The 25064-nt window shown below is 50.7% G+C and overlaps 7 protein-coding genes across 7 annotated transcripts, besides 11 other annotated features; all 7 read right to left on the reverse strand.

Moving 5' to 3' along the window:
- On the reverse strand, nt 1-354 carry Tco025E_04660 (hexose transporter; the record flags this gene model as incomplete). Its single annotated transcript, XM_029371570.1, has 1 exon — nt 1-354. A coding segment is annotated over one exon (354 nt), but the record flags the coding sequence as incomplete, so codon positions are not given.
- A 711-nt stretch (nt 355-1065) lies between these two features.
- Nucleotides 1066-1093: a microsatellite.
- A 74-nt stretch (nt 1094-1167) lies between these two features.
- Nucleotides 1168-1596, reverse strand: Tco025E_04661 (40S ribosomal protein S12; the record flags this gene model as incomplete). Its single annotated transcript, XM_029371571.1, has 1 exon — nt 1168-1596. The coding sequence occupies one exon, from the start codon at nt 1594-1596 to the stop codon at nt 1168-1170; it is 429 nt and encodes a 142-aa protein (XP_029228292.1).
- Nucleotides 1597-2068: 472 nt separating this feature from the next.
- Tco025E_04662 (putative target of rapamycin (TOR) kinase 1) lies at nt 2069-9373 on the reverse strand (the record flags this gene model as incomplete). Its single annotated transcript, XM_029371572.1, has 1 exon — nt 2069-9373. The coding sequence occupies one exon, from the start codon at nt 9371-9373 to the stop codon at nt 2069-2071; it is 7305 nt and encodes a 2434-aa protein (XP_029228293.1).
- Nucleotides 9374-9594: 221 nt separating this feature from the next.
- Nucleotides 9595-9626: a microsatellite.
- Nucleotides 9612-9655: a microsatellite.
- Nucleotides 9636-9664: a microsatellite.
- A 203-nt stretch (nt 9665-9867) lies between these two features.
- Nucleotides 9868-9920: a microsatellite.
- Nucleotides 9921-10538: 618 nt separating this feature from the next.
- Nucleotides 10539-10580: a microsatellite.
- A 22-nt stretch (nt 10581-10602) lies between these two features.
- Tco025E_04663 (uncharacterized protein) lies at nt 10603-11379 on the reverse strand (the record flags this gene model as incomplete). Its single annotated transcript, XM_029371573.1, has 1 exon — nt 10603-11379. The coding sequence occupies one exon, from the start codon at nt 11377-11379 to the stop codon at nt 10603-10605; it is 777 nt and encodes a 258-aa protein (XP_029228294.1).
- A 388-nt stretch (nt 11380-11767) lies between these two features.
- Tco025E_04664 (legume-like lectin) lies at nt 11768-12625 on the reverse strand (the record flags this gene model as incomplete). The annotated part of the gene is made up of 1 exon (XM_029371574.1): nt 11768-12625. One exon carries the CDS (start codon nt 12623-12625, stop codon nt 11768-11770), a length of 858 nt encoding a protein of 285 aa, XP_029228295.1.
- A 121-nt stretch (nt 12626-12746) lies between these two features.
- Nucleotides 12747-12770: a microsatellite.
- Nucleotides 12771-12820: 50 nt separating this feature from the next.
- Nucleotides 12821-12866: a sequence feature (GA-rich).
- A 26-nt stretch (nt 12867-12892) lies between these two features.
- Tco025E_04665 (putative ubiquitin-protein ligase) lies at nt 12893-24055 on the reverse strand (the record flags this gene model as incomplete). Its single annotated transcript, XM_029371575.1, has 1 exon — nt 12893-24055. One exon carries the CDS (start codon nt 24053-24055, stop codon nt 12893-12895), a length of 11163 nt encoding a protein of 3720 aa, XP_029228296.1.
- Nucleotides 24056-24279: 224 nt separating this feature from the next.
- On the reverse strand, nt 24280-24852 carry Tco025E_04666 (uncharacterized protein; the record flags this gene model as incomplete). The annotated part of the gene is made up of 1 exon (XM_029371576.1): nt 24280-24852. One exon carries the CDS (start codon nt 24850-24852, stop codon nt 24280-24282), a length of 573 nt encoding a protein of 190 aa, XP_029228297.1.
- Nucleotides 24853-24914: 62 nt separating this feature from the next.
- Nucleotides 24915-24939: a microsatellite.
- Nucleotides 24940-24971: 32 nt separating this feature from the next.
- Nucleotides 24972-25011: a microsatellite.
- An 8-nt stretch (nt 25012-25019) lies between these two features.
- Nucleotides 25020-25039: a microsatellite.
- The last annotated feature ends 25 nt before the right edge of the window (nt 25040-25064 follow it).

Genomic DNA, 25064 nt, shown 5'->3' on the forward strand with positions numbered 1-25064 from the left:
CTTGCACCTGTCGTCCGCGAGGCACGGCGCCTCATTCTTGCCGTAGGCCCAATAACAAGTGAAGCTCTTCCAGCCACATTCCCCTCGAGTCGCGTTCCACCCACATTCCGCGTTCAATACGGTGTCGCAGGCCGTCCGCGACTTGTACATGGAGCAGTCAGTTGACATCAGGTACAAATAGGCGTACACGCCAACGAAGCCAATCGCGACTCCATACATCGTCCCGCCCACCGCCTGCACCGCGGCCACCTTCAGATTCTCCGCCGAGCAGAATGCGGGAGCCTCCTCTGGTGGGGAGTGGACGTTTCCTTGCGGTTTCTCCGCAGCGGGACACGCATCGGAAGCCACCTCCATTCCTGTTTGTGTTTATTCGTTCTAGCAGTCTTCTTGCCGGTCTAGACGTCGTTGCCCCCACACAAAAAGCAAAGCCAAAAAAGCAACCACAACAACGAAAGAACAAAAAAAGGAGGGGAATAGCAGATGTGAAGGGGGCACAACAAAGAACTCCAGGGAAACGGGGCAAGGAGGATAAGTGCAACGGCAATTACCTGATGATAAGGAGGTGAAATTTGATGGGATGTTTAGAGCGGCGTCTCGTTAAGTTCCCCGTAAACAGCGCGGCGCTTACCGCAGTGGGAATGAAAAATGTCAGTACTAGTTGTAGTGTTTTCAATGCTGTTGTTCACGGAGTAATATTTTTTCTTCGTTTGGTTTCACTTCCGTTGTTCGTAATATTGGCTAAAATGAACGACGTTGGCGTCGGGGAAAATCCGGCTGTCACCGGCGCGAAATCGCTTTTGGTAGGCCGTCTACAATGCATTTGTAGCGTTCCTGTCTTCCTTTACTAACTTTGGTAAAGCACTTTAACAGCGGTGACTCCCGACGTCGTTGTCGCAGCAGATGTGAAGGAGAAAAAAAGGGCAGAAACACGTTTGATGAGTTGCTGCTTCTCCGTTGTCGTGGTTCCGCCCCTGCGGTAAGAAGAGTGAGAGGGCGGAAGCCAGCTTGTGCAGTCACAACGATGCATGAGTTAAGTGTCGAAATGATAAAGAAGTGTTTGCGCTGAAAAAAACAAAACAAAAAACAAAAAAAACATAGGAGAGACACACCCCCTAGGCTGCATTTATTCTTTTTTTTTTGCCAGCACTTGGACGAATCCTTGGCCATCTATCCTGCTAGCTGACGCAACAGCATATCGAGGGCCCTTGTGCGCTCCCCAAAGTCGCGAATGGCGACACACGAGCACTTGAAGGTCTTGACGCTTCCGTCGCTTTTCTGCTTCTGGAGCCCTGCCCACTCCGCAAGTTCCTCGCGTGACTCCACCTCCACGAAGTCAATGTTGGCCTGGGTGGCGAGACCCTTGATGAGCTTCTTGTACTCCTCGTCTTCGCAGTCCGCGGCAAGAAGGCACATGTGGGCAGTACGGCGGTCAAGGGCGCGAGCAACCTCAGAAAGGCCACGCACCAGACCGTTTACCTCCCGTGACTTACGAACAACAATGCGGATGGCATCCTTGAGGTTTTCAGGCTCCACATCAACTTGCTGAGTGACGATGGGCCCCTCCACCGGCTTCTCAAGCTGTGCTTCGTCAGCCATGGTGTGTGTGTTCTCGTCCGGAGACTATCCCTTAGCGCTGGGTCGTTTGTCAGGGAGAAAAGAAGTTGCGTTTGGGTATTTGCGCGGACTTGGAAATGGGGTCAAAATTAAAAGTACAGCAGCGAACCGTGGTGGTTATTATGGCTACAAGACCGACGAAAAAAAAAAAAGAATAACTCAGACTGCGACAAGCAAAAAAAAAAGGTTGGGAGAACTCTCAAAATAGTTTCATCCCTTTTTATCCCACTGTGGCAACGCATTTCATGCCCTCTCCTAAACCTATGCACCTTGTTTTTATTGGTATCTCGATTTTGCTCCTCAAGTTTCTCCACCGCGGTTGGTTTTCGTTCTTTTTTTTCTTTTGCTCGCGTGTGGGGTGTGCGCGTGGGCGCGTCTTCACATGCCTCCGCCTCTGTGCATCGTACCTCTTTACCTTTCGAACTTCTGCTGCTGCAGTTGCATGTCCTTGTCCCTACCAAAATGGGCACCAACCGGAAAAATGAACGCATAAGTTCTCGTTGGAAGTGGCCTGTTCAATCAATCTTGAAACTTGTTCCTCCACACTGAGGCCATCGTCGCCACGGCTCTGCCTATCCTGAAAAAAGTCAAATCCCTCAAGCTTCTCTTTGATCCGGTTCACAACCCTTTGGGCCTTTCGAGTTTGCTGCAGTGCAGTCTCTCCTCCCTGGCAGCCCACACGCGAGATCGCCCCTAGACGGTGCAAAGAGCGCTGGGTTCCGTGTAAACTCCCCACACTATACTCCCCATGAATGGGGCGCAGCGACCCTGTCAGCGAGGTGGACTGGGTCACGGTATTCTGTGCGTTTCCGCACCCGTCGTTCCCTCTCTCCTCACGCCACCAAGAGACAAGAGGGTCGTGAACAAATGCCTCTAATAGGGCCAGTAGGCTACTACCCTCTTCGCGCAGTACGCCCATCACCATAATGCACCCGTGCCGAAAAAGACCCTCTATTCCCCCCATCTCCATGGCCTTCACAAGCATACGGGTAAGCCGAAATGGCACCTTCTCTGGGTAATTGCCACGCTGCTGCGCGACCTCAAAGCAGTCTCCAAAATCTATGTGCACTACTCTGCCACTAAAAGCGTGTATCATCAAATTCGACGGGTGACGATCACCAAGGCCTAAGATATGACCCACCATAGACATGGTCGCGAGAGAACTGACGTACGTCGTTCGCCTCTCAAGCCATGTCTCTGCGCTGGGGGCCTTCATCCAGAGCGAACGGACGAGGTCGGCACCTTCGGTCTTTTCCAATGCTAACTCAAATGGTTCGACATGCTGAATAACAGTGAGGTGATGGAGGTCATCCGACATGCTTCGCATTAGGTTGAGTTCGGTACTGATGTAATTGGGGTTAATTCGGTACTCTTTAATGATCTGGTGGAGGGTGTCACAGTGATCTACCCACCCGACAAGCCCAGCGTTGTCGCTAAGTGGGGTTACAGAATAGGTTTGAATAAGACAGCCTCGACGTTTAGTTACCAAGTGTTTCTTCAGAATGGTGTTTGCAAATCCTAGTAACTGCATTACCCGTTCGTCCAGGCGAAGGTCTTCGTGGCCCTTTAACAAGAACTTGTAGAGATTTCCATCGGAACCGTTAATAAATATGCGCCGTGGGCGTTGTTTTGAGTTCATTACCTTCAACGTACTTCGAAACGAAGCGATGCGTGGATAGTTTTCATTCTCCCTATATTGTCCTGGAACAACCAGTGACAAATTCCTCCCATTCTGCAACAGACGTGGACTCACCAACTGCAAAGCTAGCGAAGACATTCCACTGATCTGATCATCCACCCTTTTCAGCAGCGTCTTAAACCGGCTCCACGCCTCTTCCATATATCCTTCACGGCCTAATGAAGCAGCCTTCTCTACGCAATCAAAGGCTTCCGTCAGAAGCTGACCAAATTCCATGGCAAAATGAGATTCCGCCATTGTTTCAGGCGTTTTTAGTTGATCCAATAAGGGTTTTAACGCCAATACAACATTATGAGCATTTTTCTCACTTACCCACCTAAACCACACCCGCTCCAGTTCGTCAAGCCAGAGCTCCGGCCACAAGACTGCGCACCGTACCAATTCACGACAAGCCAGAGCAGCATCGTTGACCATGGCTTTTCCATTATGGTGAAATTCTGCGATTCTCGCAAGCACACGCTGCGGCCCTTTTTGTCTTTCCACGCTTTCGGATGATCCCTTCCCTTGGTAACTCGTGTTCGCAACATTCAAGCTGTAAAGAATGGCTTGCGGATGTGATTTGGCAATGATGACCATAAGATGATAGGCATATTCTGCAATAACTGCATCGCGGGAATAAATGCGAGCGATAATTTGCGGAATGACCTTTAGCCATACGGTTGGGCTAACTTGGTGAATCCCTCCCTTAATAGCTGCGCTTCCTTGGATGGATGGCAGTGATGCATGCATAAACCAAAGCGACAGAAACCCAAGGGTATCCTCCAACTCCTTTGAAAGGCAAACACTCCGGAGATACCCGTCAATGGCCCAGAAAATGTGCTCCTCAGCAGTTGGAGACAACTTGCCAGAGACATTTTTAGTCGCTGCCTCGTGGTGCAGCCGGGCCCATGTATGCCAAATGGTTCCGTTTTTACTGTCTAAATCGGTGGCACGGTGCAAATGCTGCAAAGCGCTTCGTAATGTTTTGGAGAAATTGTGTGGCTTCTTTCGATGGGTTAACCACTCCGCTAACTTGGCGTGACAAACTGCCAAGTGTTCTTCTGCGTGAGTTGCAGGCTGGGTCCCCGGCTGATCCACCTTCTCCAAGTACTGCTCTAACATCTCCATCGCCTTTTCCTTCCGGTTGGTTTCGTACAGGTGCTGAAAGGCCCCTAGGGCTATCGCGGGATGGAGCATCTGGTTCGCGACAGCCGCCTCAATAGACTGGTTCCCAAGCAATTCACGCAGGACGTCCTTGGAAACCTGCTCCCGGCCGTTGGCGCGGCTAAGGCTAACAAAGCGAAGCCACATATCCAACTCCTGTGCGGGGTGCACCACGAGAGTGTGGTTGGCCAACGTGCCGGGCCACCCTTCGTACGCCATCGATCCCAGTCGCCGCTCCCACAGCTCCTGCCAGCGGTGCACGCTCCGCACATCACGTGCTGCCACGGCAACCTCCTCCAGCTCACTGAGCTGTTGGATGCCGACAAAAAGCTCATACGCCCTATCGTAACTCTCCGCCACCAGAGCAGACAAATTGGAGTCTAATCGTCGGCGACACAACTTGATGAGACGGTCCGCCTCGCGAAATTGTCTTTTCCGTGTAGCAAGTACGGCCCTGTAAAATATGGCGGTGGTGCCAATGTAATTGGCGTCACTCATAAATTCAGTAATATGTTCCATATCATCCCAGCGTCGCATAAGCCACGCAGCGTGGGCCCCCATGGGAGCCAACTCCGCAACGTCTTTTTTATTTACCTTCACGGAGTACAGCTTCCACAAGTTAAGCACCTCCTCATAACTTCCCAGCGCATCTAACGCCTTCATTAACCCAACCATATTGGAAACCTTATTTGGCTCCTGACGTAGACGTTGTTCATAGGCTCGGTAGCTTTGCGACCACCACTGCAGTTTATCAAAAAGTGTTGCATCCATCATTTGCGAGAGCTCAGTCACCTCCTGCCCGGTAAGCATCGAGTAGTTCTGTTGGATGAATTTTAGCACGGCATTCGCACTCTCGCGCTGCCCAAGCAGGTTGCATAGATAGATACTCTTTTCACAAAGCTGTAGTAGATTTTGCCAAACTCCAGAAGGAAGCGGACGTGGAATCCCTAGAAATACGCCTCGCTCATACTCTCGAATGGTCTCAAAAAACTCAATCTCAACATAGTGGAGCGCTTTAGAGTACAAGTTGCACCGTTCACTGCTCTCCATTAAAGTAGGGAGGTCGAAGAGCCTGAAATCCGGGCAATTACTACCATACTCATTACCGTGTGCATTCTGGCGGATCTCAAGACGCTCCATGTATTCAGACAAGTTAAGTAGCTCCTGCAAAACCTCAGAGGGAACCCGTGGTCCATGCAACACCTCACTCAGTAGAGAAACCACCTCTTGCCGGGTGCTTTCATTCATTTCACCGTAGCAAGTAGCAAAGGCAGAGTACAACATTTGACGTGCAAAAGGGTCATGTAACTCGGCCAGCGTGAGAGCACAGCCATGGGACGGCGATGGGCTTGAGCGTAAAAGAATCACCGCAAGCTGCGTCAGCCAGTGGTTCCAATCCTCGTCGTTGGAACGGACCCAGTTCCGCAAAACGTGCCGCAAAGTTTCAAAGGGGTCAGCCGGCCGTTCTCTGGGCAATTTGACTGTGCTGGCACCGGAGCGCGGGACCACAGTGGCGCCCCCATTGTTCTCTTCTTGAGACAGTTGCATCTCCGGGTATTTTCGTGTGTTAATGTTGTCCCGCACGACGCTGCAGAAGCGCTTATACTCCTCACCCACCTCTCCGTAGTACCCCGCGACGACAGGGAAAACGATGGGTGTAAACTTCTCAAACGTCTTTCCCAGTCTCTGCGCAATGGCAAGCAGGGTAGTTAGCGCAGCGTTTCCCAGTGGATCCTCCGCGGGCGCCTTTGGGCGCCCAGGCTCCTTCAAGACGCCACAAAGGCAATGAACGCAGCGTGACGCATGAAAACGAAGACCGGATAGTTGTTGGGCAAAGCTTTTAAGCGTATCCACCGCAGCTACACGACATGTCGAGGAAAATGAGGCGTTTACAATTACGTCGCATACCACAGGTAAAACTTTGTGCAGTTCATCCTCCAGAAGTGACCCCATCTCTGAAAAGAAGCCAAATACTTTTTCACCGACAACATGCGGGCTCTCCTCCACCGCATTGAGGATTGGAATGAGTAGTGAGGACAAGTAAGGCCGAAATTCCTCACGAAAAGAACGCCGGAGTTGCTTTACAAGGAGAAGAGTCTGATTGAAAACAGGGATGTCGGAGGACGAAATAAATGTCGCCACGGCGGAGGTAAGTTCATCCAGGTGTGGGCGAATGTAGCCTTTAATATGTGAAACAAACGAGGTAAGCGAGATCAAAATATCTTCCCGCTTGCGCACCTGCATTTGGGCATGCTTCAAAATTGATGAGAGAATCTCGGCGTGATACGGGACGAGGACACTGGAGGAGTCCTCCCTCAGTGAAACCAACTTCACAATCACATTCACCGCCCCCACACTCTGCTCATCCGTTAAAGAAGGCAACGAGAGAATCTGCAGGACGCTACGCACGACAGTCTGGGCAATGGGATCCTCGCTCCGTAGCCCAATCGCGGGGACCACCTCCGTGTTACTATCATTAACGCGTGAATCCCGAAGAATTTCTTTTACTCGAATGGGATCGACAGCCCCAATTACCCCCATAAGCTGCAGTACATCATTTCTAACAGGCCAAGTCTCCTTAAATCCACCATGCAAGGCCTGAAGCAGAACAGAGAGAAGCTCGGGATGAACCTCGAAGATATTCACGTCCCTTGTTGTACGAATAATGTCGCCAAGAGCTCGTAACGCCTCCCGCTTTTTTGGTAAATGCGAGGAGTCCAAAATGTGTTGAACAACAATAGGACGTATTTCGGCGGCAACCCGAACATCATCGCCCTCTGCATACCGTACGAGCTTTCCAATACACGATAAAAGCGCCGTTAACACTGAGACTTTCTGCGAAGGTTCGCGTAGACGCTTAACGCAGCTGTGAAGCAAGGAGGGCACGTATGGCTTGCAGAAACCAGGTGTTGACTCCACGATGGCCCCCAAGAGGGAGAATGCCTGCTCCTGTTTCTTTGCGTGCTCAAAAAATTGTATCTCGGTTAAGCACTGCACCATTATTTTCCTTAACATGGGGCAGACGTGTGCCGGATTGCGACGCGACACACGTCCCAGTAAGCGAACCACCGCTAACCGGTTTTGGTGCTTATCGTACAGGGCCGGAAACAACGAGCTAACAATGTGTTGAAGAGACAAGGTATGATCGTACTCTTCTGTGAAGCTCTCCAGCGTGTGCAGACGAATATCACTCTCCGGATCTGAAACAGCCGCATTCACAAGTGCCTTTATCACAGTATTGACCAGTCTTGAGTGGTCGCGGCCGTGGTGAAGCACAACTCCCTCTGGTGTCCGCCCACACGGCAACTGGGAACCTGCGCACCCGGAGAGAACAAGTTTAAAGCAAAGATTTATCGCCGCCCGTCGCAATTCCTCGTGAGGAAAGGAAACATAACGAATAACGGCATCACAGAGGAAGGGCAATGTGGAATATCCCGAGAAATCCAAACTGCCTAGCGCACTTAAGCACTGCAGGGAAAGCACAGCATCGGCGTCGCTCTCACCCGCGCCCATAGATAGGCGTTGATGGGCATTTAGCAGTTGCTGTTTCGTCGCCTCCAATATCTTCGAAAGACAGGTGGATCGCAACTCTGGAAAAGCCTCACATATTCTTGCAATGTCCTTCGCAAAACCCACCGTTGGGGGCCCAGAGAAGAGTGGAGCCAAAATTTGGCGCAAGTAGGGCCGCACAGCCTTGGGGCTGACCTCGGCAAGGGTCGCAAAGCATGTGACGGCCTCAAGGCAGCGTTCATCCCCAGATTTTGGCCCAAGTGCCGCCTGGATGTGCGGCATCATGCATTCGAGGTAAAGAATCACATGGTCCCGTAGTAGGGCCGCCAGCTTCCCCACCGCAAGGAACATCATCGACTTCTCCTCACGACACGGCGCCGTGCGAAATATCGTAGATGCAGCTGCAAGGACGACTGGAAGAGAACGCTCTCTAAACGCTGCGCCATCGTAGGACGCGAGGAGAATGAGAGAGTTTAAAAGTTCCCGTCGAAGCTCCTGCGAAAGGTTAGGCTTGGCTATGCTCGTATTGACGCAGTTCCAGATTTCATGCACATGGGAGACAGAGGTAGAATAGAGCGACACCGCCGTGCCGTAGGACGAGGGGGCACTCAGTATAGAAGTAAGTACGGCATTAAAGCACAAAATGGCACCGTGCTGCAGTTCTCTTTTTTTGGATTCCAAACCCCGCAGCGAATCCTTCAAGAAAACATCACGCCACTTGGTGATGGCGCTTGGACCCATGGAGGTGTCCATCACGGAAAGTGCGTGATGCAAGACGCACGCCGCCTTCTCGCGCACCCGCTCAGAGGGATCACGCAATGCCACCCGGACCTCCTCGAGCACCACGTCAAGCGAAGGCACCACCGTCGACGGGGTGTGTTTCAACAGCTGGCAGAGAAATAAGGTGGCAGCGACCTTGCCTACCGTCTCTCCCCCCATCTGGAGATCCACAATGCATGTTTTCAACCTGGCCTGTGCGATGCCCTCGGCGAAGCTGCCGCTGTTGTTCAGTAAAAGACCCCACACCTCAGCTGCCTTTTCCGCCACGAACACGTCAGAGGACTTCACAGAGCCCTCCAGCAGGTAGAGAAAAAACTGCAACAAACTGTTGCTGCCAATGTAGTCGGCGTCCAAGAGGGCTTTGGCGCACAAGATCCCGGCAAGTTGTGTGCCAAATTTACTAAATAAGTCTCGGATTTGCGTGTTGATCCAATTTGAAAGCCCCGAGTGAGAGGCTCTGAATTCCCCGCCCCCGCCGCTGCTGCTTTGAAAAAAGATGTCACTTTCGTCTCCTATGATGTATTCTAGTTTCAATATAACAGACGGTAGCGTGGCAGACGTGCTTGATTGAAGCTCGTTGAAGATGGGCTGCAGCTGCCCTATCAACGGATGAACACAACTTTCCATATCAGTCGTCTTGCATTAAGGCGACAACGCAGAACTAAAACTATGGAGCAATTAAGCACACGCAGAGATTAAGAGCAAAAAAAAAAGAAGTAGAGAGAGTTGACGTAGAGAACCTCATCCATGGATGCCGTGGCAGGTGCCCAGCCAGTACAAGGCAAAATGGACCGCACATATACATATGCCCACGTAAGAAAAGCAGCCAGCTATGGGGAACACCACAAATATGTGAATATACGAATATATATATATATATGGGTGTATGTGTCTTGTTTGTTTGTTTGTTTTTTCTTTACTATTCCTTATTTTCGCTTCCCTTGATCTGCCCTCTACGGAGGTCGTATTACCCTTTTGTGTCTCACCACTGCCGCGTCGTATTGTTTGCTCGGCTGGATCTAATGACGGTAGCGGATGCGCCGACATCCCTCAGGAATCTGTATTGTCCCCCTTGCCTTTGTAATTGTTGTCTTTTCCCCTCTCACCAAGAGCCGCCGACGCATACATATATACATATATATATACATGTACATGTATATATATATATATACATCTGTATAGTGGCTTCTCCTTCACTCTCAGACACATTAATTAGCTGCGAAACCCCGCTTCCTTCAACGGCCCACAACGCGCGCAGTCCCACGGCGCATTGAAGACTTACGTGGCCAACTGATGCGCTCGCCGGCCTGTGCCCTGCTTTGCCGCCGCGCCTTCATTGCCACGAGGCGCCTAAAAGGGAGGGCCAGCGAGGCTGGCAATCAACCACCGCAGGGCCCCATCAACGGAACCCGGCAGCCCCCACACCGTCCTCCACTGCCACAACAACAACAACGCGAGTGAGCAAACGGCGTAGTGCCAGTCGCCGACAACACCCTGCGAGACAATAAAAAGAAAAAAAAATCTACTAAATTCAACCTTTATCCACAGCTGTGTTCTGCCCCTCACCCTCACCCTTCCGACCCACCCACCCGTTTTTTTTTTAAATCTTCTGCTCGCTGATTCGTCTTTTTCTTTTGTGTCGTTGCTGCTGCTGCCGTTGCTGATATTTTTTTTTGCTTTATTTGTTTTCTTTCCTCCTCAACCCCTCTTGTTACTGTTAGCCATTCCACAACCATGCTTCCTGCACCCCGCGTCTGCTTACCTTCTTAGCCCCTTTTTAACAGACTCGTCGTTTTTTTTTAGTTTTGATTGTTTTTTTCGTTTTTTTTTTTTTACTAGAGCCACCCCATCCCCTCTCAAGCTGCAGTGGCCGCCTTGTTTGGCTTTGCGATTTCCTTCTCCTTCTTCCCATTCATCGGACCGTTCACGGAGGACGCCCTCTTTGCCTCGGCGAGACGTGCGGCCTGCGTGTCGTTCCAAACCACGTAGACGCCGAGGAGACCGGCGGCGGCGGCGGACGCGTACTGCACAGTCTTGTAAGGATTGTACCACGACACCCACTGGTAGTAGACCACCATGTCGAAGGTATACCGCAGTAACGAAATGAGCGTATCCCAGAGAACCTGTTTGCGCCCCGCCGCGCTTTTCTTCGGCCACTCCGGGGACGCTAGGTTGGCTTGCAGACCGAGCAGCTCGTAGAAAAAACCGCAGGTCAATGAAAGCGACTTAAAAAACCAATAGCCGCGACTTAACTTGTTGCGGTCCCAGTGCCGCATCACCACCGACTGGTAGTAGTTCAAGTCCCCAAAGACCTGCTCCAGCGAGCGAAAGAAGAAGGAGCCAAAGAGGCACAGCCAAGAGAGGAGCGGGCGGCCATTTCTCTGCTTTAATGTGACTATCGCGGAGTTTAAAGAGGCGACGTGCCTGAAGTGGTTGGCCAACATACGACAGTTAATGATGGCAGAGCCAAAGTTGGCATAACTCTGACGCGTCTCCTCGTCCTTGCTGTAGAGGGAGACCAGGCGAGAGAGGCCCGCCAAGGACTTCAACACCAAATCGATGCCCGCCCCTTTTTTAACGTAGGCATCGACCGAGGCACAGAAGGGAACAAGAGTGCCTTTCTCTTCCATCATTCGACTGCTCCTTTAGCTCCGCTCGTCAGAACTCCCACAAGGACGAAAGAAGCGGCGCAACGGCAAAAATAAAAATAGAAATTGGGGGAAAGAAGGAGACAAGAAAAACGCGGTGTAGCAGAGTGTGAAAGGGAAGCGCAATTGCAGAGTAGGCGGCAACCAAGCGGGTAAAGATTGGCACATAAGGACAGTTCACTGCACCCGCAAGAGCACTGCAAACACGCTGCCCTCGACACATCCTTCCATCCAAGTTCAGAGGCCCATAAAGAAGGGACAAGTAAAAAAAAAAAGACGAGAAGGGCGAAAAAAAGAAGGCACATACGGCCACAGAGGGAAGGTGCATAAGCAGCGAAACCAGTACGCTATTTTTCCCTTGTCCATTGCTCCTTCAACCATCCAAGAGTTCTTTATCCGTTGCACCTGCCTCCTCGTCAAACAAGCGGAACTGGGCAGCCCGATTTTCCTCCTCTTTATGGTGGGCCACGTCGGACAAGGGGGTCATGATGACACTATGAATTTCATGGATGGCCAGTGCTGTTGCGGAGTTCACCGCCGTGACACCAAAGCGATATACGCCAACAAGCGAGGGCGCGGCGGCCGTCGTGCAAAAAACAGCTTGGGCGTAATCCTCCAAGCGCGGTTCCTCGCCCGCGTGGACGACGTAGAAGACAAGGACTGTGCCTGCGTTATATTGGACGGTAATGGTGATGTGAAGTTCGCCCAGTGACGGCACCCGACAGTAACCTTGGCGGCGCGACGACAAGGATCTGGGATCCAGGTCAACACTGTTGTCATTATGAACGAGAGAAATCTCATCGGAATGCCCCAAAATTACACCCAGCCCAAAGAAACGTTTACTAAAGCCAAAGAACCCCGCATCGGCGCCTCCAGTGACTTTTTTGGCGGTGGTGTACCAGATACCGATGCCACTGTCACGCCTCTCACCACGCCCACGCACTTGGCGCCCACGCATCTGCAGCGTGACGTTGAGCTCAAAGGCATCCATGTGATTTGCATGTCGATTCCACAAGTATCCCTTGGCGCCGGGTGCGTTTCCCGTAAGACGGATATACTTGTCCGTCACGACCGTGCTGAGGCCGAAGGACCAAAAACGCATACCACTTTCCCAGTAGTTTTGCAGAATTGGTGGAACGACGGAGTGAACCTGTATTTGGTCCACCCCCCTCACCTCCCGCAGAGGGAGAAGCAACAGCAGCAGAAAGAGCAGCGGTGGAAAGCCACGCATTTCAGGTAAATTCAGTTTTTGCGGCAAGCTTCGACAAATTACCTCTAGAAAAAGCGCAAAGAAGAGTTAAAACATGCAACGTTGAGAGGAGGACACGCCGCGGGAGACAGTGAAGGCGCGGCCACCACCACCACCAGCAACAACAAGGAGAAATACTGTCCGTCTTTCTAACCAGGAAGGGCGAGCGGGCGAGGGAAGGAAAGAAAAGAAATAAAACGAGCAAACAAATATAAAAAAAAAGGAGGGGAAGGGGAAGGAGGCGTTGCGTCAGTCACTTAACGTGGCCGAGTCCACCTCCTCCTGCCGCGTGTCTTCCAGCCCCACCATCAGCTGCGGCGCCTCGCTTTCGTCCACCTCTCGTGGGTTGAAGTCGGTGTCGATGTCGGCGCAGTTCTCGATACTGTAGTACAGCTTCGCCTTCAACACCTCCACCGAGGAGTAGTCCGGAAGCTCGAGGGCAAAAAAGCAGGTGGCTGCACGGGGGAGAGCACTGTCGGCGTCGCCCGGGGTGGAGAGTGGCAGCACACGCAGCTTGACGGGAAGCCTGTCCCGCCCGGAAACAAATCGCAGGAATAGTCGACGCTGCAACGGCGTCGCATCCTCCAAGGCTTGCCACAAAAACTGCACCCTTCTGTCATCGCTTGTCAGCCCCTCGTACACAGCCCCATCCCGCAACTCCTCCACGGCGTAGTCTGGCTTGCCGCAGATGCGAAACTCCAGCTCGCTTGCGGTTAGTAGACATAGCACAGTCTCAGGAATCACGCTCAGCAACCCATCGCGTATCTTCTCAAGCTGCCGCGTGCACTCACCAAGTCGTGCAGCAGAAAGGGCATCGGCGTACTCTTCACACCTATCCAGGGTCACACGCGTGGTACTGCCGCCCGGTATTAACTCCTTTATTGACCCATCGCTGAGCCGCGTCGTAAAGGTCTCAGCATCAAACACTTCATCAAACATGTCGCCTGAACCGACACGGTTTTTCAAACCCCGAAATTCTCGGATGCACTGCAAGCAGATGCGATCCACATCGTCGATGTCAGACTCCTCAATGGGATAGAAACACAGAAACTTCCAGACAATGGGAGGAAAAAACAGGCCCAATGGTTCATTGTTTCGCATAGCCCCACCCATTAACTGACCAATAAACACAAATGCCGTCAACTCGGCCGTCCCTACCGCAGATGCTGCAGGCACAAAGGCATCACGACAGTTACCGGTATTATGCACATTGTTGGCGGTTGGAACAAAGAGCGGCAAGGAAGTGCTCATAAGTTCACGGCACATCTCACCAATGTGCTCGCGGAAGGGGCCCCCAACATCCTCGGAACCCTCACCAAGAAAGACAACACCCCAAAGTCGCTTGTTTGTACGAAATGCGCGTGGATGTTGGTCTGCTAGCAGGGAAAAAGTTTGACCAAAAACGGTTGACATCCATGAGCCCTTGTTTGCGCGGGCCTTCAATCGGTTAATCGACACCCGCAGGTGTTCGGCACGGACATTTGTCACTCGAAGAATGTCATCCACAATGTCATTCCTAAGTGACGCAAAAAGGAGACCACGACACTCTAAAAAAAGTTTTGTGGATATGTTAAGATGTCGGGTATCGAGATGCAAAAACGGTATAACGGTTTGAGAAACCCGAGAAAAGGCAACCAGGACCGTATATGCCTTCCATGCCTCCTGCGCGGGGATAGGAACATCTCGAAAGATCTCCGTGCAAACTTCTTCCGTTACCTGGGCAAAGCTCTTGCCCTCCCGTCGGCAGTACTGCTGTATGGCATCCACAACCAGAGAATAGGGTTTCAACCTGTCCCGTATGGTAAACTTATCGGTGGAAAGCCAAATATCGCTCAAGGCCCGTAACCGCAGTAGCGTTGTGGACGGCCGCAGAGTCGAGTAGAAGGCATCCATCCGCTCATTCCAGGAATCCGGAACGCCCAACGCACAAAATCCCTCGGGTTTGTACTTGAAACTGGAGGATCCAAAGTTAAACAACACTTCATTCCCTGCTCGCAGCGAGACTGCAGGCTCGTAGGAAAGCGTCGTCGGCAGCCCCGCAAACGTGCAATCGTTCAACGTAGCATCACACAACGGTCTGCCATTGCAGAGGAAGATCATTTTTCTTTCCACAATATCCAATGCACAACCAATCACGTCCCCCACGACCCAGCGACGTGAAGCGGTGAGGGTCTCACACTTTCCATTATGCCACTTAAGACGTCGAAAAAGATCAATCGACCATGAGTTAGGCGTGTCTCCGACACCGCCCGTTTGCGGGTCGTCCGAGGAGGCCCACCCAATCTGAATCAGTCCCTGAGAACGCAATGTGACCTCATAATACCACTTTCCCCCTGAAACTCGACAATTTGCCCGCACAGTTGCAAATCGAGTTCCCGTGTTTCGTACCAGCAGCAAGTTTATTTGTACACCCACCGCAGAATGCAAGGAAACATGGGGCGGCCCAAATCGCTCTGTTGAGCCATCAAACGGGTTTGCCTCCTCGTGAAAAAAAGTTGGCAATGTGGTGCGACCGGCAGAGACGATGTAAGTGGCGAGATCGTGAAAGGCGCGAAGCTGATTGTAGGGAATAAGTGTTCCAAGTGACAGGTTCGCCGGGTCGAAAGGAAAACAGTCCCGCGGGGACTCAAACTCAAAATGGGCTCCGCCAAAGTTGATCGTGACACCCTCCTCCTCTTCAAGCACAAAAAAAGGATAATACGACATCTCCAGCTCATCTTGCAGGTTTGTTCCCGCGGCACAAACGGCCTCCGCCTCACTTGCGGCAAAGCGAAAGCAAAGACCTGTGTCACACCCGTTAACAAAAAAGGAGCACGTCTTCTTGGCGCCATCCATGACGACCCCAACGTAGTCCTTGGCCTTCCAAATACGGCGCGGGGCCACGGAATCGTCCTTCACCCCATGGAAGGTGCCGGTTTTACCGTTCAACGCCAAAAACGTCTCTGGCGTTGGTACATCGGACCAGTCATGGAGCCGAGATGGAAGCACGCCTACAAACACGTCCCCCGTCGCCATCATGCGCACTTCAAAATACCACTTTCCAGAGCCCAGAGGAACATCCGCGACAACGGAACTTCCTGAACGCTCACTCCAAACCAAGATTGTTTTATTTGGGTTAACCCCTATACGAAGGCTTTCCGGGTGAAGCACCTTTTCCACTGTCACACGCATTCCCTCTCGACGCCGGTACAATCTGCGTTGCTCAAGCCTCTTCTGCACAAAAGATTCTGTATCGGCCCCAGCGTCGTACACTTCATCACGAATCTTTGCCCGTTCATCCCCAATGACCCGCCAACAATGCTCTGCATCCTTGAGGGCGACGTAAAACTCGGCCACAACCTGAACAAAGCGGCTTTGGAGGTGTTGAGAACCTATTGTTCGCCTGAAAAGACGCTCCGCCATCCGTCGAAGGTCGTGCATGCGGTTCGCATGAGGCATGGGTTCAATGTACTCTGCCCCATAAGTTAAGATGTCTGTTAAACACGACAATACTATGCGACGCGTGGTGCCAACATTCATTCTACTGGCATTGGCCAAGGCCTCAAGACACGCACCCGTTTTCAAAAATTGCACGCGCGACATTCCCCGCGCAATCACCGCAGACAATGTGGCGTGAAGCAGTCGAGCCGCGGATCGTGGCACAGATGCATCATAGAGAACAACAACCTTGTATCCCCATTGCGGGGTAGAGGCATCCATTCGAACATCAAAAAAGAAACGTGGGGCCCGAATTAGAAGGGTGTGTAATGCGTAGCCAGGAGTTTGCGCAATAATACTAGAAAGGGTATGATCGGCGTAGAAGGTGACAAGCACGCTGCTTGACGAGCACCGCGCATCAAAGTAGAGTTCATAAGCGTGCCGACCAGGCACATAAACCTCGTGAGCCGTTTCCGAGGTGGATTTGAAGGGGTGTGAGGACTCAAATACCAACATCTTCTGCTCCCGCTGCACCATGTCAACAAGTTCCTCCATGGCATAATTCACAACATTCCCATCGTCAGCGCCTGTCAAGTGTTGCAGCGTGGCAGAGAGTGACTGTAATAGATCGGCGTCAAGTGAATTCACGGTAAGTCGTACCATGTTTCTTGTCTGCTCCCTCGTAAGGAAACTCTTTGCATTTGGTGTAAGCCGCATCATCTGTGTCAGGATGGCCACCGCATAGTAGCACGCAAGCTGCCTGTCAAGTTTAAGAATAGATGTCAGAAGATAGTCTTTTCGTTGGTCCTTCCTTCGTCTCCAAAGGGTGGTGAAACTGCTGGCCTCATTTACCGTGTCCACGCTGAAGATGCCATCCTCGCCATTTTGCGTGGTGAAGTCAATCTCGTGTTGGCAAAAGTCACCGGGGCGTCCACCCCCCTCGGCCTGTTCAAACCACGTCACAGCCCCGACCACGGTGACGCTTGCGGTGTACGGTGTCCCTCTCGAAACCGCCTTGATGGTGTCGCTTGCACACACCAGCGAGAGCGAGGGGTGGGGAGGCAGGCCCCACGACCTGAACGAGGACAAGTTAGCCACCTCCTCCCTCGTCAGGGCGGCGCCGAAGATCTGAACATTCTTCATTCCTCCGCTGAAATGCGTCTCCTCACTCTCCGCGGACCCACCAAAGTAAAGCTCATTCTCAAGTATCGCGCCGGGTTGCGCAAGCGTCATCTCTGACTGAAGCACGCCGGCCTTGTAAAAGGAAAACGTCGATGCGTCCTGCACCACCGTCAACTGAATCCAACGCAGCGTGTCCGTGTACTGAAGAGGAAACTTGCACAGCTGGGAGGCATCGTCTCCGGTCTTCATCCAGCCGCAGTATAAGGTGGAGTTTCGAATGTGCGCCACGAGTCTCGAGCCTCCCGTGAGGGCCTTTTGATGAAACACCACCTGCGTTGCGGTGCTATCAAAGAGATACAACTGCAGATCAATCGTAAACTTATGCCCCAACGCACGCTCGCCCGCGACGCATACGTAGCCCCCAATGAAGCGGATCCCATCACACAACGAGGGGTCACAGTGGTCCACGGAAACTTCCTCGTCCATTCCCTCATCGCTTTCGGCGGGGAATAAAACGTGAAGATCGTATTCCGCGGCGTCAATCTCGGCATCGTCGCTGCTCATGTCTTCATCTTCGCTGGAGGAAGATGCCGCACGCCGGCGCGTTGACATAAAGTCGCCATGATGATCGCCTAGTAGCTGAAGCGCCAGCTGGACGTCATTGTTCGTCTCATCCAGCGCCACAAAGCAAAGATCCAGATTATAGCCCCGCATGGATAACTCCTGTGCAAGGCGCGTTCGAAGCTCCCTGCCGTCGCTGCTGCCGAGCGCCACCGCACCCGCGGCGTTGCTACCCCCGCTGCTTCCGCTCAACACCCGCCCAAGAAGACAATGCTCAATCACCAACCGCTCCTGCGCCAGCACCTCGTGCTCCTCCAGGAAGTTTTCTCCACTATCGCAGAACTTCGCCAGCATGGGAAGAATTTCACTCGGCGCAACAAGAACACCCCTCCGCACGCATCGCCAGAGAATAGCAAGTACTTTGCATCGAAGCGCAGTTCCCGTCAAACCAGTATCGACTCCAGTCTCACCCCAGATCCGCTGGGCCAGGCGAAGGACCTGCGCCACTTGCTCTTCATGAAACTTGTTGTCGGTTTGAGGAAAGGTCACTGAGTCGTCTCCCATGGTGATATCCGTCTGACGCAATGAAATGGTTTGTCGCTTCTCCTCATCCTCAATAATTTCGCACGTTTCTTCGTCTAGCGAGTAGTCAATGAGGATCGCCGTGACCCTTTTGTGCTTCGATTTTTGCACCACAATGCGATCTCCAGGCACTAGCAGTCGTGGCGCCCCAAATAAAATGCGGAGCGCCAAAGAAGTGTTTGCCTTGTCCTTTGGCGTCTCGAGGTTTCGCATAATCCATGCATGCAACTTGTCCCTCCAGCGATGTGGTGGGTGATTGCAGTTTATATGTTGCAGAAAAGCAAGCGCCGTCCATGCCTCAGCAGACGTACACGCCTCAGACGTCGTTCCGGGGCACTGTGAGACCGCCCACTCAATCTCCCGTCCCAGTGCCAACAGCGTATCAAGAAAGCCGGGGAGTTTGTCATCCTCAGTGATACTGTGTGGATGCACCAGGTTCATAAAGGCAAACCAGGTCCTCAGAAGCACGCAACGCAACTTGGAACTCCACACGGCGCCCTGAAGCGTGTGGTGAGTGATTCTCTGTAGGACCATAACCACACGCTGTACACAGGGCGTCAAAGCCTCATCGTTTGCCGACACGAGTACCTTTGCCAAGGTTGCTAAATGGGAACAGAGAGAGATGACAAACGACTCGGACATGGGAAGCGCGAGGACGCGCTCCACCTCGGCACAGCTGGATTCAATACACTGCTCAACCACCGTCCGCAACCCTTCTGTGGAGTCCGCATTGTGGGTTTGTGAGGCACCGCAGGATTCAACAAGACCAAGAGCTGCCCGAAGCGATAAGACACGGAAAACATCCCAGGCTGTTTCACCCAACTGACGTCGTATTGGTTTAATTCCGGGCACTTTATCAAACATAAATCGTTCTGCCCCAAAATTCACCTTGAGAAGCCCTTTTCCGCACATTCCAATCAAGGGATTTAGCTGATGCTGTGCAACTTCCACTGAAGCGACAATATCTTTGCCGTTTTTGGTCCAATAAATCTCCCTTGTTTCTGTGTTCCATCCACATCCCATGACATCCCCAATGCCAAACGTGCAGCCTGTGGGCCGGCCAAGCGTATTGCTCTCATGCAACGTGCCCTCCTCGCTCTGCAGGGCATATGACTCGCTATCCCATCCAGGCAACCGTGAAACACTGTAGTCTGGTGGTCCTACACCCACGCAACAACTTCCTCCAGGGTAAATATCTACAATGAGAACCTCAAAGTAGTAGGGAAGATCTTTTTGGCTCAAACTCCATTCAACAGGAACCACGCACGTGCCCCTCCCCCCAAGACCCTTCATCGTACAGCCAGACTGACCTATAACCAGTGTTGGGGCGGCCCCACTTGCGGCAAGGCGCGTGTTACGCGCACCTTCAGGTATATTTCCATTCAAGCTTGGTATCCCGTTGGGAGTTCGATTCTCAAATTTCCACAGGGAACCAAGTGTCGTTACAACATCGCTGCGCACCCTCCGAAAGTCAATGACTCGCAGCTCGGACGTTAACAATGACAAAAACACATCTGCCCACAAGTCACGTGCCCCGCTTTCAACGCTGACCACGGCAAGCTCCAATAACTGGAAGAAGGCACCATGGAGTCGAAGAAAATCCCCTTTTGAGCAACACTGTACATCATCCGAGTAGTGCCATCCTGTAAACGCCTTTGCCAAAACAGGAAGAACAATACCTGCCAAGGTCTCACTCGCCCTTGCCTCCTCAATTAGCTGTCGCAACAGCAGCATACCAGAGAGGCGATAATGCGCTCGCTGGGTTTGTTGCAGAACAAGACGGTCAACGCTCTCCCGTTCCACATTCTTATCCCAGAGAAACTGCAGAATAACAGCCTCTGGTTCGCCCGACTCTGTCTCGCGCTGCTGAGGGAGTTTGGTCTTCAAAACTCGCAGCGCCTTCCAGGTCTGAAAAAACCGCTTCCATTTTCGCTGGGGACTCGCGTCTTTGGTGGCAGCCTTAAGTCGCGGTAGCTCCTCGCTTCGGATTCCAGAGATGGGCTCAAAACGGGCCAAAAATGTGGCCTTTTCTTCCAAAACATCCAGTGATTCTCGGTTTTCCTGCCGCTTTGAAAGCACCAAAGCTCGCATGTTATGAACATAGCGAAACATGGGTGCTAGAGTCTGCCGCGTTGCCTGCCGCAAGGACTCTGTGGGGATCAGCAGCGCACAAAATGCCGCCATCAGAAGTCGTTCCAATTTCACCAGACGATCATCTCGAAGAACCAGTAAGGCGCCTGGGTCATCTCTGTGAAGCTCGTCAATGACTCGCGAAATGGCTCCCACGCCTTGCTGTATATTTTTAATAATCGCATCGCGCTCACAGCCCGGTTTTCGAATGCCGCCCCACAACAAATGCAAATACTTCAGCTCCACCTCGGAGGTCACCACATCGGAAGAGACAAGCAGGGAGCAACCGATGCGGCACAGCGCCGAGGTCAACGCTACACCGAGTTCATACGGCAGTTGCTCATTGCGAGGCAGCGCATCGGTAAGGGCGAACAAAGCCTCACGGCAACTCTTCAAGGAAGGGAGACAACTTGCTTGAATACTCGTAGGCAGTAGTGGAAGGGCAACTGTGAACGAAGGCAATAACGCCCCCACCGCGCTACACTCAATGCAGGTGATCAAGTTACCAAGGTAAAGCTCCGGTTTTTTTCGAAGAGCCTTGGAAGACACCTCCATAATTCTCTCACTTATTCGTAGGAGCAACTTCGCATACGTCGTCACAAACGTGCAGCATTCCCCTTTATACTTCTCTACAGCTTTGGCCAAAAGAATTTCTTGAAAAACTTCAAGAGAGTGACTCGTCCGCCGGATGGCTTCCAGGGCCTTTCCATTACCCGCCAACCAACGGTCCACCTGAAACACCTCCTCAGCCATCAAAGACGAGCAGAACAGTTGAGCATTATCGGTGTTGTTCAGTAGCATACTCGATGCCTGCAATGATCCATAGTAATCAAGTAGAGAGCGAAACAGCATATCCTCTTTTTCTGTAATACGCCCTCGACCAGCTTGCGTTTTAACAAAAGCAAGGCGGCTTTTTTCGGAGAGCAAACAACGACACGTCATGGAGAGAAGACCAGACTCAAAAAATGATTCTTGAAAAGCAAGCCTTAATAGCTCGGCTCTTGTATTTGTGGCTTCGCTATATCCCTGTGCTGCCTTGATAAGCGTCTGTGCGTCGGGAAACACATCTCCAATCTCCTTTATTAATCTGTCTCGTTGATTTTCAACTCTGCAGAGCAAGTTTGCATGTAGTAACGCATATAACTGTCTGGTGTAATCCTGATACTTTTGCTCAACCAATACAGTATGAATAAGTCGCAATAAACTCGAGATTAATCCGTCGGAGGTATCTACGACAAGCCCTGGGACACGGACAGACCAAGAGAGTTGGTCCACCAAGCACCGCTCGGCCCCTACAAGACGCTTCGCATACATTGCACACTGTGTCAATAAATCCCTCTCGCATTCCAATATATTTTCATACTTATCCTTCTTTAAAAAGGGAAAATAGTGCTGCTGGTGCAATTCCCAAATCAGCACTCGCTTGGGATGCTCCGCGGTGGTGGCATAACAAGCCAATGAATGCCGCAACGCATTGTATGCCATGCCTTTAAGCGGCGTACGAACAGGAAGTTCCACCCTCGCCTGAAACACCAGTCTGAGATCGTACGTGGTGTACTCACAGATGGTGAGTGAAGGTCCTTCGGTCGGGACAGCAACCGCAATATACCCGGGACAACTTGACAAAAAGAGAATCCCTGAAGACTCTCGCCAGGCAATGGGTGCAAAGTCGTCGATGCAACGCACAATGTTTAGTGGGGCAATAGGAAACTGATCAACCGCTAACCATGTCGCTTGCCCCTGATGCAAAAGCGCATGAGAACCGTTTGCAGCATAGTCTGCAATGACGTCACCCTCACTTTCATCGAGTGGGAAGTATCCGGAAAGGGTGGGCTCCGCCGTCGTGAGAGAACGCCTGCTGTCCCTACAAAGCTGTACGGGGGTGCGGCAACAATTCCATATACGCACCTCAGCCAAGCACCCCACAAAGCTTTTTCCCAAAACACACTCAACGTCTATCAACGCCTCTGGAGAAACGAGCGCTGGTGCACGAGCTACGATGGCGTCATTAACCCACAGCTCCCACGAGTTACCTTTAAATAAAAGTGCCACGTGCCACCAACGTTGGCAAAAGGCCAGCTTTCCAGGAACTGCGAACGTTACAAAGGAGGCGCCAAGGTGAGGCGTTCTGGAACCACCACGCCACAAAACACCCTCTGGGGTGGGCTCAATTTCAATCAAAACCTCATCCAGACTTTTGTCTCCCAAGGAGAGAACGCTTTGGTTTTCCAACGCATTGCAGGGATAAACCCACATTTCCACGGTAAAGGGATGAAAATTTTCCTTCAATGTGACGCGACCAATAGATATCGCATTTACTTTAGTAAAATAATAGCATTTCTTCGTTGCATGTCCTAATCCTTGGCCGCGTTTTAAGGCACTTTGAGGTGTCACATGAAACTCATGCTGACCAACATCAAATATGGCATCCAAATCTTTTTGTATTAAATGGCACTTACTGTTGGATACCCGCGACGACTCACTGCACACCAGACAACTAAGCACCGAGCCGTGAATATCAAACAGAATATCACGTGAGGCAACCAAAGCGTCGTCAAAAAGAAATAAAATCTTGGATTTGGCTAAAAGCTCTCCAGAGACACGATTGCATTTTTGAATAGAATAGCATGTGTTTCCCATCGTAGACGGCAGTCGAACGGCCAGGAACAGATCCTTTTCATTGCAGAGAATCAGTCTCGTATTCTTTTCGATTGGCAGCTCAAATTCCTCCTTCAATTTAAATCGAGTTCCCATCATCCCCAATTGGTCAAAGACGCAGCCCCGATTTCCACTACACACAACAAGTCTCTCTTCGGTAGGGAAACACGACACCTGCGTTGAATGAACAGGGAAGGGCAATTCACAGATTCGTGTTAGAAATCCATCTGTTTTTGCCTTTACAAAACTTACACGATGCTCTAAAGGAGGAGGACAATACTCTCCTTGTACTGCATCTTTGGTTGCTTGTTGTAAAAGGCAATTCACGACAACACCAAGTCTTTCCGAGCGTAACGCCAAAGAAAACTCAGCAAAAAAAAGTCTCCTTTGTTGTTCTTTTGTCAATACGGACATATTTATCCGAGACCTAAAGAGTTGAAGAACCTCCACGCATGAACCAATTTCTTTTGGAGAGGAAATGCTTTGCAACGCTATAGCTTCTGTACCCTCAATAAGAGCATCACAAAAGGATCCTATGGCTGGACAAACAACAGAGCCTAGATGAACCACAATCTGTAGAAAACTAGGTCTATGGTTCTCTTGTTGTACTGTCAATGCAAATAACTCGATCGCTCCTAATAGTCTTTCACGAATGAGCTCAGAGGCAGCAAGAGATTGTTTTAGCCTAACTGAACGAGACTTATCTATCTCTTCAAGGTTGCTATTTCGATTCTCTGCGTTGCACTTGGAATTTTTAATCAACATTTGAATATACCGTGCAGCATAGGATGGGCCACAGGAAAGCAAAGGTATTTCAAAATCATGAAGGGTCAAAATTGTACTTCTTAAGACTTCGTTTTTGCGAAAGTGATTAACGTCTAGTATATCTGCAATACTAAGTAAACCCCAATCACCCAGCTCATCCTCCATGTTAGATTCCATAACGTAATATATATATAGAAATCTATCAATAAAAAACTGCCTAAATTTAACAAAGAAAACAAGAACAATAGAAACAGAAATAGGGAAAAAAACACTTAAAATTACAAAATGGGGGCAGAACAAGAAGAAAACATACTTATAATAAATAGATTGTATATTCAGTTATCAGATGGCTGCAATAAACAGAAAGGGGGGGGAAAAAAAAACGTAAAAGCAAAACAGCTTCAGTCCCACTTATAGTCACGAAGATATTCCGCGATCTCTGTGGCCATGGGAGTGCCAAAAGCGCATGGTAATTTTCTCAATTTTACATCACACTTCTCACACGCCACAAGAAAAGCGGCTCTTGCAGCAGTCTCTGGGAAAAGACACCATCTCGTTTTGTATAAAAGAGAAATAATATGCAGACACACTTTAATAGTGCGTTCGCGATCGCATCCAGCTACAGGGTTGTCAAGCAAAACTTCGTGAAATACGGAACGCAAGCATGTCTCAATCAATAACACATTATGACGAACAAGTTGCACTAACAACAATTCAAAGCCAACAATATCACTTTCCTTCGCGCGTTCCAAACACTGACTGAGAAATTCGGCCGCATCAGGATATTGCCGTTGCTTAACCGCGTACAAAACGCATCCGCCAAGAAGAACATCTATAGGTAGCTCTTCGTCACTGATGGTTCTGAAGTAATGCAATACAATAATCGCATGTCTAGCCACCGTGCGAGGAAGATTGCTTGATAGCAGTCTGGTAATAGCACCTCCGTCGGTTTCACTTATCGAAACCAATTCCATTTTACCTAATAAGTAAAGAATTCATATGAGAAGTGAAATGCTGAAAAACAAAAGAGAAAACAATATATATATATATATATATATATACAACCAAAAAAATACAGGATATATACTTAAATATAATAATAATAATGATGATGATAATAATAATAATAATAAGTTCTCGTTATATATATATATATATATACGTCATCATGATCTCCTTGCTCTGC

The sequence above is a fragment of the Trypanosoma conorhini genome (assembly GCF_003719485.1).
Source record: "Trypanosoma conorhini strain 025E chromosome Unknown Tco_14.4_contig_00245, whole genome shotgun sequence".
Taxonomy (NCBI): domain Eukaryota; phylum Euglenozoa; class Kinetoplastea; order Trypanosomatida; family Trypanosomatidae; genus Trypanosoma; species Trypanosoma conorhini.